The sequence below is a fragment of the Cuculus canorus genome, chromosome 24 (assembly GCF_017976375.1).
Source record: "Cuculus canorus isolate bCucCan1 chromosome 24, bCucCan1.pri, whole genome shotgun sequence".
NCBI lineage: Eukaryota > Metazoa > Chordata > Aves > Cuculiformes > Cuculidae > Cuculus > Cuculus canorus.
Window position 1 is genome coordinate 5253310 of NC_071424.1, and position 14847 is coordinate 5268156.

The 14847-nt window shown below is 53.0% G+C and overlaps 1 protein-coding gene across 1 annotated transcript; it reads left to right on the forward strand.

Annotated features, from left to right (window-relative positions):
• Positions 1-1526: 1526 nt before the first annotated feature.
• Positions 1527-13292, forward strand: MTCH1 (mitochondrial carrier 1). Its single transcript, XM_054087948.1, has 12 exons — positions 1527-1711; positions 3053-3137; positions 4455-4561; positions 4982-5059; positions 5368-5425; positions 6039-6090; positions 6864-6923; positions 9777-9870; positions 10575-10622; positions 10816-10883; positions 11582-11657; positions 12728-13292. Exons 1-12 carry the CDS (start codon positions 1559-1561, stop codon positions 12800-12802), a joined length of 954 nt encoding a protein of 317 aa, XP_053943923.1. The 5' UTR covers positions 1527-1558; the 3' UTR covers positions 12803-13292.
• Positions 13293-14847: the final 1555 nt, after the last annotated feature.

The following is a 14847-nucleotide window of genomic DNA, read 5'->3' on the forward strand; positions in this document are numbered from 1 at the left end:
ATTCTCAGCAAGGCCATGAAAAATGAAGCTTAAAACTCACAATGCACTTAAGATATATAAAGGCAGGGGCATTGGAATTGGATGAACCTGGAGAAGGCTCCAAGGAGATCTTGTAGCAACCTGCCAGTACCTGAAGGGGGCTACAAAAAAAGCAGAGGAGGGACTGTTTACAAAGGCATGGAGTGATGCGACTAGAGGCAACGGGTATAAACTGGAGAGGGGCAGATTTAGACTAGACAAGAGGAGGAATTTCTTCACTGTGAGGGTGGGGAGGCACTGGAACAGGTTGCCCAGAGCAGTGGTGGCTGCCCCATCCCTGAAGGTGTTCAAGGCCGGGTTGGATGGGCCTTGACCTATTGAGAGGTGTCCCTGCCCATGGCAGCGGGTTGGAACTGGATGGGCTTTAAGGTCCCTTCCAACCCAAAGTATTCTATGATTCTACCATCTTTACGGTCCCTTCCAACCCAAACCATTCTAGGAATCTACGATTCTATGACCTTAGGAGCTGACACCCTGAGGAGTCTTCAAGACAGCATCACCCTCATTCATTTCACGGCCATCCCATCCCTCCCACCGTAGCCCCATCTCCTTGCTATCCCAGCATGGTTCAGCTTGCTCACTCCTCCCTGGGCTGCATCCAAAGGAGCATGGCCACCAGGTCGAGGGAGGAGGTTCTCTTTTCCTACTCTGCTCCTGTGAGACCCCACCTGGAGCTCTGTGTCCAGTTCTGGAGTCCCCAATATAAGAAGGACATGGAACTGTTGGAATGGGTCCAGAGGAGGCTGTGAAGATGATGTGAGGGCTGGAGCACCTCCTGTACGAGGACAGGCTGAGAGAGTTGGGGTTGTTCAGCCTGGGGAAGGCTGTGGGGAGACCTTAGAGCAGCTTCCAGTGCTGAAAGGGGCTCCAGGAAAGCTGGGGAGGGGCTCTGGATCAGGGAGGGCAGGGATAGGACGAGAGGCAACAGTTTGAAGCTGAAAGAGGGGAGATTGTGATCTAAGGAAGAAATGTTCTCTTGTGAGGGTGGGGAGGCCCTGGCCCAGGTTGCCCAGAGCAGTGGTGCTGCCCCATCCTGGAGGGGTTCCAGGCCAGGTTGGATGGGGCTTGGAGCCCCTGATCCAGTGGGAGGTGTCCCTGCCCAGCAGGGGGTTGGATCTGGATGGGCTTTGAGGACTTTCCAACCCAAAACATTCCATGATTCTATCATTCTCTGTCCCAGCTGCAGGACCTTGGGAGCTCACCCCTGCGGAGAGCCCTGGGGCAGCAGAGCACAGGGCTCAACCCCTCTCCATCCCTCCTCCCGCAGCACCACCCTCTCCCTTCCACCCCAACCCCTCTTTACACCATGGCTCCACCCCTTCCCTCTCCCTCCATGGTTCAGTCCTCTCCCTCCATGGTTCAGTCCTTTTCCCCCCCGCACCCCCCTCTTTCCGGCAATGGTTCCGCCCGGCGACGCAAGCCACGCGTTGGGAGCCTGGGCCGGCGCAGTAGAGCTGGGGGGGGGGGGGGGGGGGGGCGCGGTCTAAAGGGCCGAGAGGGGCGGGGGTGGGGAGAGGCCATGGCGGCGCCGCTGCCCCCGGCCGGCCCGGCGCCCCCTGGCGGCGCGGCGGCTGCCCCGGGGGCTGAAGGCACCGAGGGTCTGTTCGTGGTGCTGGGAGCGGGGCTCGCCGCCGCCAGCCACCCGCTGCTCTACGTCAAACTGCTCGTACAGGTCCGGGGGGGGATTGCCGGGGGGGGGGGGGTGTGGACCTGAGGTGATAGAGGAGGGGAGGGGGCTGTAGAAACCCTTGAACCCCCCCAACAGGGGATCCCAAAGTGATGGGGGGGGCTGTTATAAAGACCCTTATAGCAGACCCTCCAGTGTGATGGACGGGGAGGGCTCCTATAGAGACCCTTATAGACAGAATCCCCCCAATAGGGGACCCCAGTATGATGAGAAGGCTCCTATAGAGACCCTTATAAACAGTCGCCACACCCAATAGGGGACCCCAATGTGATAAGGGGGGCTCCTATAGAGACCCTTAACCTCCCCCTCAATAGGGGACCCCAGTGTGATGGGGGGACTCCTATAGAGACTCTTAACCTCCCCCCCAATAGGGGACCCCAGTGTGATAGGGGGGCTCCTATAGAGACTCTTAACCTCCCTCCCAGTAGGGGACCCCAGTGTGATAGAGGGGGCTCCTATAGAGACCCTTAACCTCCCCCCAGTAGGGGACCCCAATGTGATAGGGGGGGCTCCTATAGAGACTCTTAACCTCCCCCCAATAGGGGACCCCAGTGTGATAGGGGGGGCTCTTATAGAGACCCTTATGAACAGTCACCACATCCAATAGGGGACCCCAATGTGATAGGGGGGCTCCTATAGAGACTCTTAACCTCCCCCCCAATAGGGGATCCCAGTGTGATAGGGGGGGCTCCTATAGAGACCCTTAACCTCCCCCCCAATAGGGGATCCCAGTATGATGGGGGGCTCCTATAGAGACTCTTATAGACAGTCCCCACCCCCAACAGGGTCGCTGTGGAATGGGATGGGTGAGGGGACTGCTGTATAGTAGGGTGTGGGAACTGCTATATAATGGGGGGGGCATCACCCCTGTGTGCCCTAGGGACCCCATAAAATAGGGGATGAGACCCCCCCATGACCCCTTCAAAGGTCAGGAATGGGGCCCCCCTGTGCCACACGAACCCCATAAAATGGGGAGGGTTGAGGCTCCCCTGTGTCCTAGGGATCCCTGTATAATGTGGGATGGGAACCCCTATAGAATGGGGGGGTGAGGACCCTTCTGTGATGGAGACACCCATAAAATGGGGGGAATAAGTCCTCCCATGCCCCGTGGACCCCCATAAAATGGGGAATGAGGCCCCCCTGTGCCTGATGGTCCCCATGTAATGGGAGAGGCCCCCCCCCCCGGCATGGAACCCCGAGGTATCTGAGGGTGATGGGGTGGACGTGACCCTTCAGCACCTTGTGGATGCTGGGATGGAAGCCATGTGGCCCCACGGGCTTTGGGAAAGCCAGGACAGGGACCCACTCACAGGGTTTTTCCTGCAGGTTGGGCATGAGCCGCTACCTCCTATCGTTGGAAGAAACGTGCTGGGAAGGAAAGTCCTGTACCTGCCTGGCTTCTTCACCTACGGTGAGCAAACGGCCCTCGTGCCAGCGTGGTACTGCCTAAAAGCAGGGCTGGGAGCTGCCAGGTCAAGCGAGCTGCCCTCCAGCAGCACTTCCACATCCCCTTGGGATCATCCCAAAGCTGCAATGAGACAGAAAACGCTACAGCTGAATACAACGTTGTCAGATTTACCTACCCGTTGTTGACAAGGAGGTGGTGGTGTTGACAAGGAAGTGATGTCCCAAGAACTGCATCCCCTTCCAGAGCCCATCGCTCTGGGTTTGCGCCGCGATGGAGGGAGTTTGGGTGCTGGAGGTTTGTTGGTGATAGCTTTGTCTGTCTTAGAGAGAGCAAAGTGCCTTTCTTCCCTTCAAAAGAGCCCTGCAATAACTTGGGCCCCTGCTCTGCTTATTTTTTTTTGAGCCCTGAAGGGACAGAAATAGCGAGAAAAGGGAAGGTAATAGGTTTAGAAGGAGGGGAAAAAGGACTATTTTTCTCCCTTTGCGGGTGGAGTGCATGGGAGAAGCGAGTGAATATTCTGTGACGTTGGGGGTTCCTTTCACAGCAGGTTTGCTGTGGGGAAGAGGAGCACACGGCTGAGTCGGGCTGCTCCCCAGAATCAGACAGCAGCACCCACAGTGTGGGGTGGACCCAGTGCAGGAGCATGGGAGAGCACTGCAAACCCATCCTGAAATACCCAGAGCTGGGAACACTCCGGTGCCGCTCTTTGGAAGATGTGTTTTCCAAATAGATTCATAACATTGGGTGATGGAGACAGGCAGAGCCTTCCTGGCTTCTCTTGGGATGAGGGCGGGAGCGACTGGTACCCATAAACGCGTAGTGGGTGGTATTCCACCCTCTTATATCGTGGAGAAATTGGATCTACCGGCTTATTTTTTGGCTGGAGACCTGAGGAAGCTTGCCCGGGAGAAGGTGGTGGGGTGGGAACTGAACACAGGTTTGTGAGATCTGTATTAATCCCGAGCCTGATCCCCCGAAGCAGAGGGAGGAGGTGACACCACACACCCTGTGAGATCATCCCTCCGTACCCTGGTTCAGTCCACACTGCCCTGTAGCCCTTTCAGGTGAGCAAAACAATCAACAGACAAAAAGTAGCTCAAAATACTGGAGCTGTCCTTCCAGCTTAGACAGATAGGACTGCGAATACTTAAGGATTCTCGGCATCCTGTTTATTTAGGATTGTTATAAATCCTCTGTTGTGGGACTGCAGAGAGACTGCCACACCGTGCCGGGCTCAGGGGTGGTTTGGGTTGATTCTTGGGGTGTTTGGGGTGCTCTCTGGGAGTTGGCCTGACGGCAGCCTGGTGTTTTCTTACCCAGCCAGACACATTGTGGAAGTGGATGGGAAAAGAGGCCTCTTCCGCGGTCTTACTCCTCGCCTCATCTCAAGCACTTTATCAACCATCACCAGGGGGAGCGTGAAGAAGGTAAAGGTCAAGCTTCTCTCTCCATAAATCAGCTTGCTGGGTTGGCTGGTGCTACTGCAGCGGAGCCCGGAGCCTGCATGAGCCTGCATTTGGAATAATAAAGCGCCCACCCATCTCCTAAGGGCTCCAGATAGTCCTCCAGGACGGGAGAACAGTGCCCATCTACCTAAAACCTATTTTCTAAACAATTTTAGTTTAATTTGAACAACCATTTGCCTTTGTAAGCAGTTTTGTGACCCTTCTCTTCCCGTTTTACTTTCTGTCCTTCCTGCTCCTGTGTCCCTCCTTGCCTGTTTTTCTTCTCCTCCCGTCTAGAACAGAACTGCTTGTGGTTTCCTCCTATCTGTCCTCAGACACTGAGGGTTTGTGGGTCAGCGTCTCCATCAGTTTTGACCATATGTTTCTTCTTTCCCGGCTCAGGCCTTTCCACTGGAAGACATGGAGCACGTTTCTAACAAGGATGATGTGAAGACCTCCCTTAGGAAAGTGGTGAAAGAGGTGAGAAGTGGTTTTTGCCTGTTAATGAGCGATCGGGGAGATGGCATTGGAGATTGCCTGGAGAGCAGAAGAGGCTTAAACTGTGGCCTGCAGGTGAAATTACTCCAAGAGAAGCTCTAGGTTGTGGTTTTTAGTAGCCATTCTGTCCAGCTACAAATATTTTGTAGGAATAGAGGTTTACCACAAACAACAGATTTCGAAAGAAGGACTTGGAATAGGTTTCACTGCGCTGAGGGAAAGTGCCTGCTCTGTGCAGGTGGAGCAGCGCAGCTTTTCATACAGGTGTGGCTTTTGTCTCTCCTTCCCAGACATCTCACGAGATGATGATGCAGTGCATGTCCCGGCTGGTGTCCCACCCGCTGCACGGTGAGTGGTGTCCCTCTGCCCGGCAGCCCTCTCTGCACCCAAAATCACCCCCCAAACCCCATTACTCAATGTATTTCTCTGTCAGAAATGGATTCGTGTGAAACTGCAGAACAGATGCAGGACTGAGCGGTTGCTTAGGGAGACCAGCGCTTGGGTTGGCCTTCAGGGACTAACCCAGCCGAGCAGCAAGATGCTGTCTTCCCATTCATCCAAGAGCTTATCCTAGGGTTCCCAGTGAGGTTTAGGGCCAGAAATCAGTCCTATCACTTATAGACTAAGGGAGGGCACCGGCTTCTAGTGAGTCTTGCAGTGATAAGGACCACAAAAGTGATACTAGTTGAGGAAAGGAAGTGTGGTGCTTTCTTCCCATTTATCCAAAAGCTTATCCTAGGCTTCGCTTTGGGATTAGGGCCAGAAGTTCTTCCCTTTGCTTACAGGCTAAGGGAGAGCACCAGTTTCCAACGAGTCTCGCAGTGCTGAGGACCACAGAGAGGAGCTGGAGGTGATTTGAGTTGAGGGAAGGGAGGGTGGAAAAGTCAGGTTGCATTTTCCTTTACATCCATTGCGGCTCAGAGTGGATTTGTTTGTCAGCTCTATGTTTCTTTCCTCCTAGTGATCTCTATGCGCTGCATGGTCCAGTTCGTAGGCCGAGAAGTCAAATACAGGTGAATGGCTGCAGCTCTGAAGGGTTTAAGCACACAGAAGTGCAAGTCTGGGAATCAGCCGGGCCAGATGCACCCGTGTAGTGGGGGATATGGCAACCCAGGAGGTGTGGGAGACCGAGAAGTGACTGAGCTGTGGTTGGTGGTGATGTAGAGGTTGGGTGTTGGCTGGGCTCTGTCCACAGCGTTCCTTGTGCCCCTGGGGATTTTGGTGGTTGTGATGCACCTTGCTAATCACACAGCAAGTCTCCTGCCTTTTTGCTGAGGGGGGTTAATAGAAAGGGAAGTCAGTAGGGAGGCAAAGCAGGGATACAAAGCGTTGCTGCAGCCCTGGTAGCCTGCAAGACTTTTCCGAGCCTTTTTCAGTAGTACCTGCCTCTCTGCACAGCGAGACTATGCGTGCAGCTGCATGAAAGCGCGCTACGCATGAGTGCGGCTAACCCATGACTGCTAGCGTGAGTTCCCAGAGGCAGGACAGGTTTCTTGGGCTGAGAATCAGACTTATTAAAGCATATTATGTGCCATGGTTGCGGCTCCTGTATCCGCTTACACAAAGCCAAGCAGAACTCTCCTAGCTTCGGCTTTGAAACAGTTGTCAGCGAGCTGTCAGCATTGTCCCAGGCATTATTGCAGAGACCAGGCACCACTCCTTCGTGGGTTGAGGAGAACAGAGCTGCCCGCTGCATTGCTGTGGCCCGTTGCTGCGGAGCGTATGCAAAGCAAGACAGAGGTGGAAAAACCCCTGCACCCTTATAGCTCTTTCCCTTTCTTGGCAGTGGTGTGTTCAGCGCCATCAGCAGGATATTTAAGGAAGAAGGGATCCTGGGATTCTTTGTGTACGTGAGTTGTTTAAATTCTTTCTCCCATATTCCAAAGGTGATGGCTCTCCTGGCTGCTCTGCCAGCCTCGGTTAAGCACTGAGCTCCCCCCATGAAACCTCTGACCTCGCAGGGCTCTCACATCACTCCAGTGACCACAGATTGAATCTCTGCCTTTGACAACACTCCAGTTTGACCGTTAAGTGCACCCCAGATCTTATCTTCAATCAGACCTTCAGAGCCCTGAGAAAACCCTGTATTTTTTTCCTACCTTTCTTTCTCCCTTGACGCTTCTTTGTCTTTCAGTGAAGGGCCTTTTAAAGCATTTGTTTGTGCAACAAGCACCAAGATCAAGTGCAACAATGACACCCCTTGTTGAAATAAAAGCCAGGGCCTGGATAAGCAGCACTGTTCCTCTGAAGAGCACCGTGTGTGCGTGTAATGAGCAGGCAGTTGTGCTGGCAGCAGATTAGCCTGTATGGCTGGAGCGTGGTGTTCCTGCCACAGAGGCATCGCTGCCTGGACCAGGAGGAGCTGAAAGGTGCTTCCAGCTGCTGACAAAGCGTGGCAAATCAATGACATCACCGGTGAAAACCTAGCAGACGCCTCTTTGCTTGAACCCTTAATTAACACTTCTTGCCTTTTTTTTCACATCTATATAATAGCAGAGCCACCTGCTGCCTCTGCTGCCAGAGGGGAGAAAACTCACTTTATTATGTCAATAATGGTAAAGGCAGCTCTGAAAATTCAGGAGGGGATTGGATCTACAATCACAAAATTTGGGCCTCCAGATGAAACATCAGGAAGAGGCAAGCAGTCGCAGGGGGTCTCACTCTGTTCTTCCCCAGGGGGAAAGGGCCAGGGGTCTGCAGAGACCCTGTCAACTGAGTATTGCTGCATCTTTCTTTTGTAGCCCACTGCTTCTCTGCTGAGCGGTGCAGCTCCAGATCTCCTCCAATTAAATACAGGTTCCTTTGGGATATTCCCTGTGCATGGAGCACGGTCAAAGCATCCTGCCTGGCAGCCCTTCCTCTCCTCCACCTCCCAAGGAAATAATGTGAAAGGAGTTGCCACATTCCCTTCTATCCACATAAAATAAACAGTATTGGTAGCCTAATTAAACTTAATAGTTCACAGGAAGGGCTTTAACACAACCCAAAAAGTCTCAGGAGGGCTCTGAAGTTATATGTGCTCTACAATCCCGCTAGGAAATCACACTGCTGTGAGGGGAACACAAACTGCATCTGTAGGACCAAACTGCTGCTTCTCTGCTCTCAGTCCTAATGCAATCCAAACACATCCACTCCCTTAAAATCATTGCAGTGCACTTATTTCTCATGGCCTTGTAACCTCAATAACAGCAGCGCACGCTCGCTCTGGATGCGTGCCTGGCTGGAGATAAAGGCTTTTCAAGGGGATGAACTTATCTCACTTCCTGTCATATCTGCAGCAGCCTCCTGCCTGCCAGTGGGCCAGAAACATGTTCCTCGGAGGCTGCTGTAAGTGGTCACCTCGAAGATGGCTTGTCCCAACCCTGCCTGGCACTGGGTTTTCTTCTGCTGGGTCAAATCACTGTACATAACAGGCTTCACCGTCTGCCTGCTGCTGTTTCAGCTTTTAATGAGTTATCTTCTAACAATATTCCTCCACCAGATCTCCTCCTTGGGCATCTCACCAGGCATGAGAGCCCTAGCACAAACAAATTTGGTTTTTTAGTCCCTTTCTGCACCTTTCTCAGACCCCCGATCTCTAGTTATCCCATAAACACAGACCCAGCATCTGTCATTGCATCAGTGATGGAAGAGAGAGAGAGAGGGATGGGATCCTTGTTACAACTGGAACAAACGATCCAGTTGTATGCCAACGGATGGGTGAGGTTTTACTCACACGGCTGCTGTGGCCCAGCAGAAGCTCAGAAATCTGCTTCAGACTTGTAAAAAATCCCTTTCTCTAACCCAAATTCAAGGGCTGAATGCTCAATGCAAAGCAGACTGTCTTGTGGGGACCAGACAGCTTGAATTTCTCTGTCCAGTTCATTGCTCTCATGTGTCGCATCTTTTAAGCCGGTGGATCTTCTGTCAAAGACTTCTGCTGTGTCTCAGGAGCTGCCAGAGCCTTGACGATACACTCGCTGTCTCCAAAAAGTAGAAACCCTAACACCAAGCAAGTGAGGCAGCTGAATCGAAGCACGCAGTCCTTGCTGCTATTCCTCTGCTGCAGCAGCCACAGCAGGAACGCTGATCCTCTTCTCCCCAGGGCAGTGTGGTATTTGGGAAGAAATCAGTGTGTGCTTGGAGATGGCTCTTCTCAGCCCAGCAAACACTCGTGTGGCTCTCAGCAGCTCATTTTGAGAGCTGTCTGAACACATCTGGTGAAATGGGCACGTTTAGAACACGCCTGGATCCTGCAGTAGAGCAGGTTTTGCAGGAACAACTGCACCCCCCCCCCCCGCCTTAATTTCTAAAAGGAGAGAGATTCCACAGAGAGATGAACTTCCCAGTCTGCATCCAGAAGAGCATCCTCAAAACAAGCTTCACAGAAACCTGCTTCATCTGTGGCTTGCCTGGATTTCGGAGCAGCAGTTGGGCCAAGAGGGGTTTTGGGGTAGAAAAGAGAACTTGGCTGAGTTGTGCCTGAATGAGAGATCCCAAACTTCTCACTCCAGAGCATCCCTTGGCTGGAGCAGCCAGCAGCACATGTTTGAAGGCCTTAAATCTCCTTTTCCCCCTTCAATTGCTCCCAAGTTAAAGATGTATTTTAGGGGGAGTGGGTTTCCTCTGCCAGTGGAGGGAGAGAGAGGGAGGGCTGGGCACCTCAGAAGGTGGCACTGAAACCCATCTTCACCTTACACCCCTCTTCTTGCCGTTGCAGCGGTTTAGTCCCACACATCCTGGGGGATGTCATCTTCCTCTGGTGCTGCAACCTCTTGGCTCACTTCATCAACACCTATGCGGTAGATGATAACGTGAGTGGAAGCACTCGGTGGAGGGTTTGGGGGGGGAAGCCTGTCCCAAGCATCTGCACTTGGAAGGAGCTAATGGCTAATTTAATAAAAACAGACACTGGGCTTTGGATAAAACCCCGTGAAAGTGCTGAAGATACCATCTCTGCTCAGGGCTGAGTTTCAGCTGCAGATCAGGAGGTTAGGTTTGATAGCGAATGCTTTCCCTGATTCTCAGCAGGGATGCTCTGGGGAGACCTTGGAGCAGCTTCCAGTGCTGAAAGGGGCTCCAGGGAAGCTGGGGAGGGGCTCTTGATCAGGGAGTGCACAGATAGGATGAGAGGGAACAGTTTTCAGCTGAAAGAGGGGAGATTGAGATGAGATTTTAGCAAGAAATTCTTCACAATGAGGGTGGGGAGGCCCTGGCCCAGGTTGCCCAGGGAAGTCATAGCTGCTGCATCCCTGGAGGGGTTCAAGGCCAGGTTGGATGGAACTTGGAGCCTCTGATCCAGTGGGAGGTGTCCCTGCCCATGGCAGGGGTGGAACTAGGTGGGCTTTGAGGTCCCTTCCAACCCAAACTATTCTATGATTCTACATGGTGTGGTTACTGTTGCTTCCTGCCTTCTTCCCCTGCCCCACACCCATCACCTCAGGCTCAGAGGGATGTTGCGTGGTGACAGTCTGGTGTCATCCGCCTCCTCCATAACCCTTTTGATTTCTCTTTCCAGTTCAGCCAGGCATCAGTGATCCGGAGCTACACAAAATTTGTGATGGGGGTATGTAGACAACTTCCAAGTCCTTCCTCCTCTTCCTGCTGTCTGTGGGGTGAGAGCTCTTGGTCTGGGGCAAACGCTGGTCTGTATTTTATATCCAGAGATGAGAATAACTTTTGCTAACGTGCAAAAGCTGGAAACTAGCTTTTTTAACACGGTGAGCATTAGAGAGGCTACTGGTTTCCTGTGCTTTCAGATCGCTGTGAGCATGCTGACCTACCCCTTCCTTCTCGTGGGAGATCTCATGGCAGTGAACAACTGTGGGTATGTTGGTCACGCTGACATCTAAAGCTTTTCCTTCCTTTCTTCCAGCCCCTTGTCCGAATCCTCTGCTAACAATCATAAAGCTTTCATGCAGATCCATAAACTATATAGCACCTTGCAGAGCCTGCTCGTTTCCCGTCCTAAGTTGCTTATAATTTTAGATCAGAGGGCACAGACCAGAGCGGCACAAACCCTCAAATGGAGAGAAATAGGGAGAGTTGTGGTGTGGTCTGGTCTGAACTAGACTGGAGACAGAGGCGATCAAAGGGACTGCGCTGCCTCTGGGGAGCAGCACGAGGGAAAGCAAAGCTCTTAATGCAGACAGGGCAGAACCAAGCTTGCTTTCTTGATTCCACTTCTGCAAGGGGTCATCTGCATTCCTGTTTATGGGAAGGTGACTGGATCCAAGCCACTGGTGTTATTTTTTCTTGATGTCTGCTGGCGCTTGGAGTTGTAGATACAGCATATATTCCTGGACTCTTAATGTATCCAGGTAACGCTCCGTGTTTGTACACTCCAGGAGTAATTAAATTGCACGATCTGTTGCATCGTAAATAACGAGCTGGTCATTTGGCCTTCAGCCCAGTGCAGACACCGTTTCTGTGTCCTTGCTTACACTTGCTTCTGCTCTTGTGTTACCTGTCTGGATAATGTGACACCTGTACAGACCATCTCAGCTCTTTCCCATTGCCATGCAGGTTGCGTGCCGGCCTCCCTCCCTACGCTCCTGCGTTTCCATCCTGGATCCATTGCTGGAGATATCTCAGTGCTCAGGTGAGGGAGCGGGGCACACACAGGGCTTTGGGCTCTCTCTGCTCCTTTCCGAGGCCTCCGGCATTGCCCTAAAAGGGGCTGTACCTCATCCTTGACTTGTCTGTAACCCGTTTCCATCAGTTCAGGCACGGGTACCAGGCCCAGCAGTACTGGTCTGCCCGTGACATGCCCCAAGCTTGCAGCCTGAAAGCTTTTAGCCGGTTCTTGCTAAAGCAGCTAGAGTTTCCCAGATTTCCTGCCCAGGTCTCAGCACGGCTGTCCTGATCCTAACAGGCTGGACTGCTGGGCTGAGACCAATGGCATGAGGTTCAACAGGGCCAAATGCCGGGTCCTGCACTTGGGGCACAACAACCCTGTGCAGCGCTACAGACTGGGGGAAGAGTGGCTGGAGAGCTGCACGGAGGAGAAGGACCTGGGGGTGATGGTTGACAGTGACTGAACATGAGCCAGCGGTGGCCCAGGTGGCAAAGAAGGCCAATGGCATCTTGGCTTGGATCAGACACAGCGTGACCAGCAGATCCAGGGAGGGGATTCTCCCTCTGTACTCGGCACTGGTGAGACCGCACCTTGAGTACTGTGTTCAGTTCTGGACCCCTCACCACAAGAAGGATGTTGAGGCTCTGGAGCGTGTCCAGAGAAGAGCAACAAAGCTGGTGAGGGGCTGGAGAACAAGGGTTACGAGGAGCGGCTGAGAGAGCCTTGAGAAGAGGAGGCTGAGGAGAGACCTTATTGCTCTCTACAACTGCCTGAAAGGAGGTTGTGGAGAGGAGGGAGCTGGGCTCTTCTCCCCAGTGACAGGGGACAGGACAAGAGGGAATGGCCTGAAGCTCCGTCAGGGGAGGTTCAGGTTGGATATCAGAAAAAAATTCTTCACAGAAAGAGTCATCGGGCACTGGAACAGCTGCCCAGGGAGGGGGTCGAGTCGCCTTCCCTGGAGGTGTTTAAGGAACGGGTGGATGAAGTGCTGAGGGACATGGTTTAAGGGAGTGTTAGGAATGGTTGGACTCGATGATCCAGTGGGTCCTTTACAACCTGGTAATTCTATGACCCTGTGCTCTCTCCCTCCTCAGGGACAGCTGTTCCGTGGCTCCAGCCTGCTCTTCCGCAGAGCGCCCATGTCAGCTGCTTGCTTCCCCATCGACTGACTCCTCAGCAGAGAGAGATGAAGTTGGACTCCTCAAGAAACCCTAAGCTTGTTTCGATATATGTATATTTTTTCTTTTCAATCCGAAGTCCGTGGTGCCAGAACAAGACACCTCCTCTCCAGCAAGACCAGCAACAAGTTGGCTTCTGGAAATTTGGCTTCAGGCTCCAGCTGGACCAAAGCTCTATCCTCATGGCTGTCTTGACTGAGATGTGGAGCAGAGAGAGCAGAAGGGAGTTGTCTTGTCTCTTTGGTCCGGGTGGTAGCTCTGGAGTCACTGGAAACCAGAAAATGCCCAGGTACTAAACAAGCCAGCCCTGAGATGCAGGAACAAAAGACTGCTTCGTTCTGCCTGAGCTGAGAAGCAGCAAGAGATCCAAGGTCACTTTGCTGGGAATGTTATGCCAGTTGACCAACCTCCCAGCTCATCTCTTCTGGAGAGGGCGAAGGTTTGTGTGGCAGGGAACCCATCCTGCGCGAGATCAGCTCTGTGGCCCGTATTTAAGGTTTTAGGGGTACCTGAACACTAGGGAGCAACACCACCTCCTGTGGCGTGAAAGGGAAATTGTAGTATAAAACAGAAAAGGGAAATGGTCCCACTGCAAAGAGCAGCACAGTCCCAAAGAGACAGGTATGGCTTGGCTCCAGGGCAGCGCTGGGACTCGGACATGGAGAAAGCGCTTGGGGAAGGATGAGCGCTGCAGATGTTGACTGCTTTGGGAAGGCTTTTTTACAGCAGGATGGGCTGCGTTTAGGATACAGCCAACAGAGCTGCTGGGTGTAACCTGGGCAGGCGGCCAGGATGCATTTCTCAGGGGAGATAGGTCCTGGGTGGGACCAGCACAGCTGCTTTGCAGGAGCATCTCCCAGCCAGCAGGACCGCAGCCCCACCAGGCTCCTCCAAACCACGCATCACTGTTTTGCTGATGGACATGGAGCCGCTGGGCTGCCGCATGGCAGTGTCCTGCTCGCAGCTATGTGCAGGCACACGGCTCCTTGCTGTCTGGGACAAAGGAATCAAGCTTGAGCCAGCTGGAGGCGTGCAAGGCGGCAGGTCGAGGGCTCTTTGTGCACACAGGAGCTTGGCTAGCCCTTGGGTAGCAGGGCAGGATTTATCCTTTTCTCCCCAGAAGAGTTTTTTTTGCACCAGCCTGTGCTGTTGTGGCAGCCAGGCAGATTTCCCTCATTTTGGTTCCTCCACGAAGCAGTCTTTTGCACAGAGATGTTGCTGCACTCCTGGGAAGAGGTTCTGGGGTCCTTGAGCAAGTTCCCACGTGCTGCTGCAGCAGCAGCTGGGGTCACATCCTATCCTGCTCCTCTGGAATCCCCACCCTTGCCATTGCACGGGGGTTTTCCTCCCTCTGATGGGTTTGATCCGCACCTCCCAGCCAGGGCTCGTGGGACAGCACTGGTACACGCTGGGACCGATGCTTCCCACCTCCCTTCGGTGTTGTGATGTCGGTTCTGTCCTCCCTCCTCCCATACAGTTTATGTTACAGTAACAGAAGTTGAATAATGCATGGCCCTGTCCCCTAACACCAGATTATTTCAGAGAGGATTTAACCATGCTCCAAAATACAGCTATAAAACAACAACTCCAGGGTGTTTCTTTTCTTAAAGTGTTAGTTTTTTTTTTTCCTGTGTAACAGGCTCCCTCACACAGGGAAGGTTTCACTTTAACACAGGCATTTCCTTTGGTTTCCTGCCCAAAACAGGGGCTGAAGCAGCTGTTGAAAACTCAGATTCCCTTACTCCATGGAAGGCCACAGGTTTAGGCTGAGCAAACTGCATTGGGTGCACTTGGAGTGAGGGGGGAGGCAGCAGTGGCCTTGGCTGCTTGAAACAATATACATGAAAGTAGGTATTCGGAGTTAAAAATGACCTTAGGCTCTTCTGGAGGGAATGATGGAGGCCCTTCGCTGCTGTCAAAGCCGCCGTCGGGTGGGCTCAGCTGCTCTATCCTCCACGGCATGGCTCAGAGTCCTCATCCTCCAGCCTTTTATCACATCTGCGGGTTTCCTACCTATGCCGACACCAGGCACTGCA

Coding starts and splice junctions, on each gene's coding strand:
- MTCH1 (XM_054087948.1), top strand. CDS start 1,559: ATGGCGGCGCCGCTGCCCCCGGCCGGCCCGGCGCCCCCTGGCGGCGCG. Junction 9,871..10,574: donor CCTATGCGGTAGATGATAAC/GTGAGTGGAAGC, acceptor TTCTCTTTCCAG/TTCAGCCAGGCATCAGTGAT. Junction 10,884..11,581: donor ATGGCAGTGAACAACTGTGG/GTATGTTGGTCA, acceptor ATTGCCATGCAG/GTTGCGTGCCGGCCTCCCTC.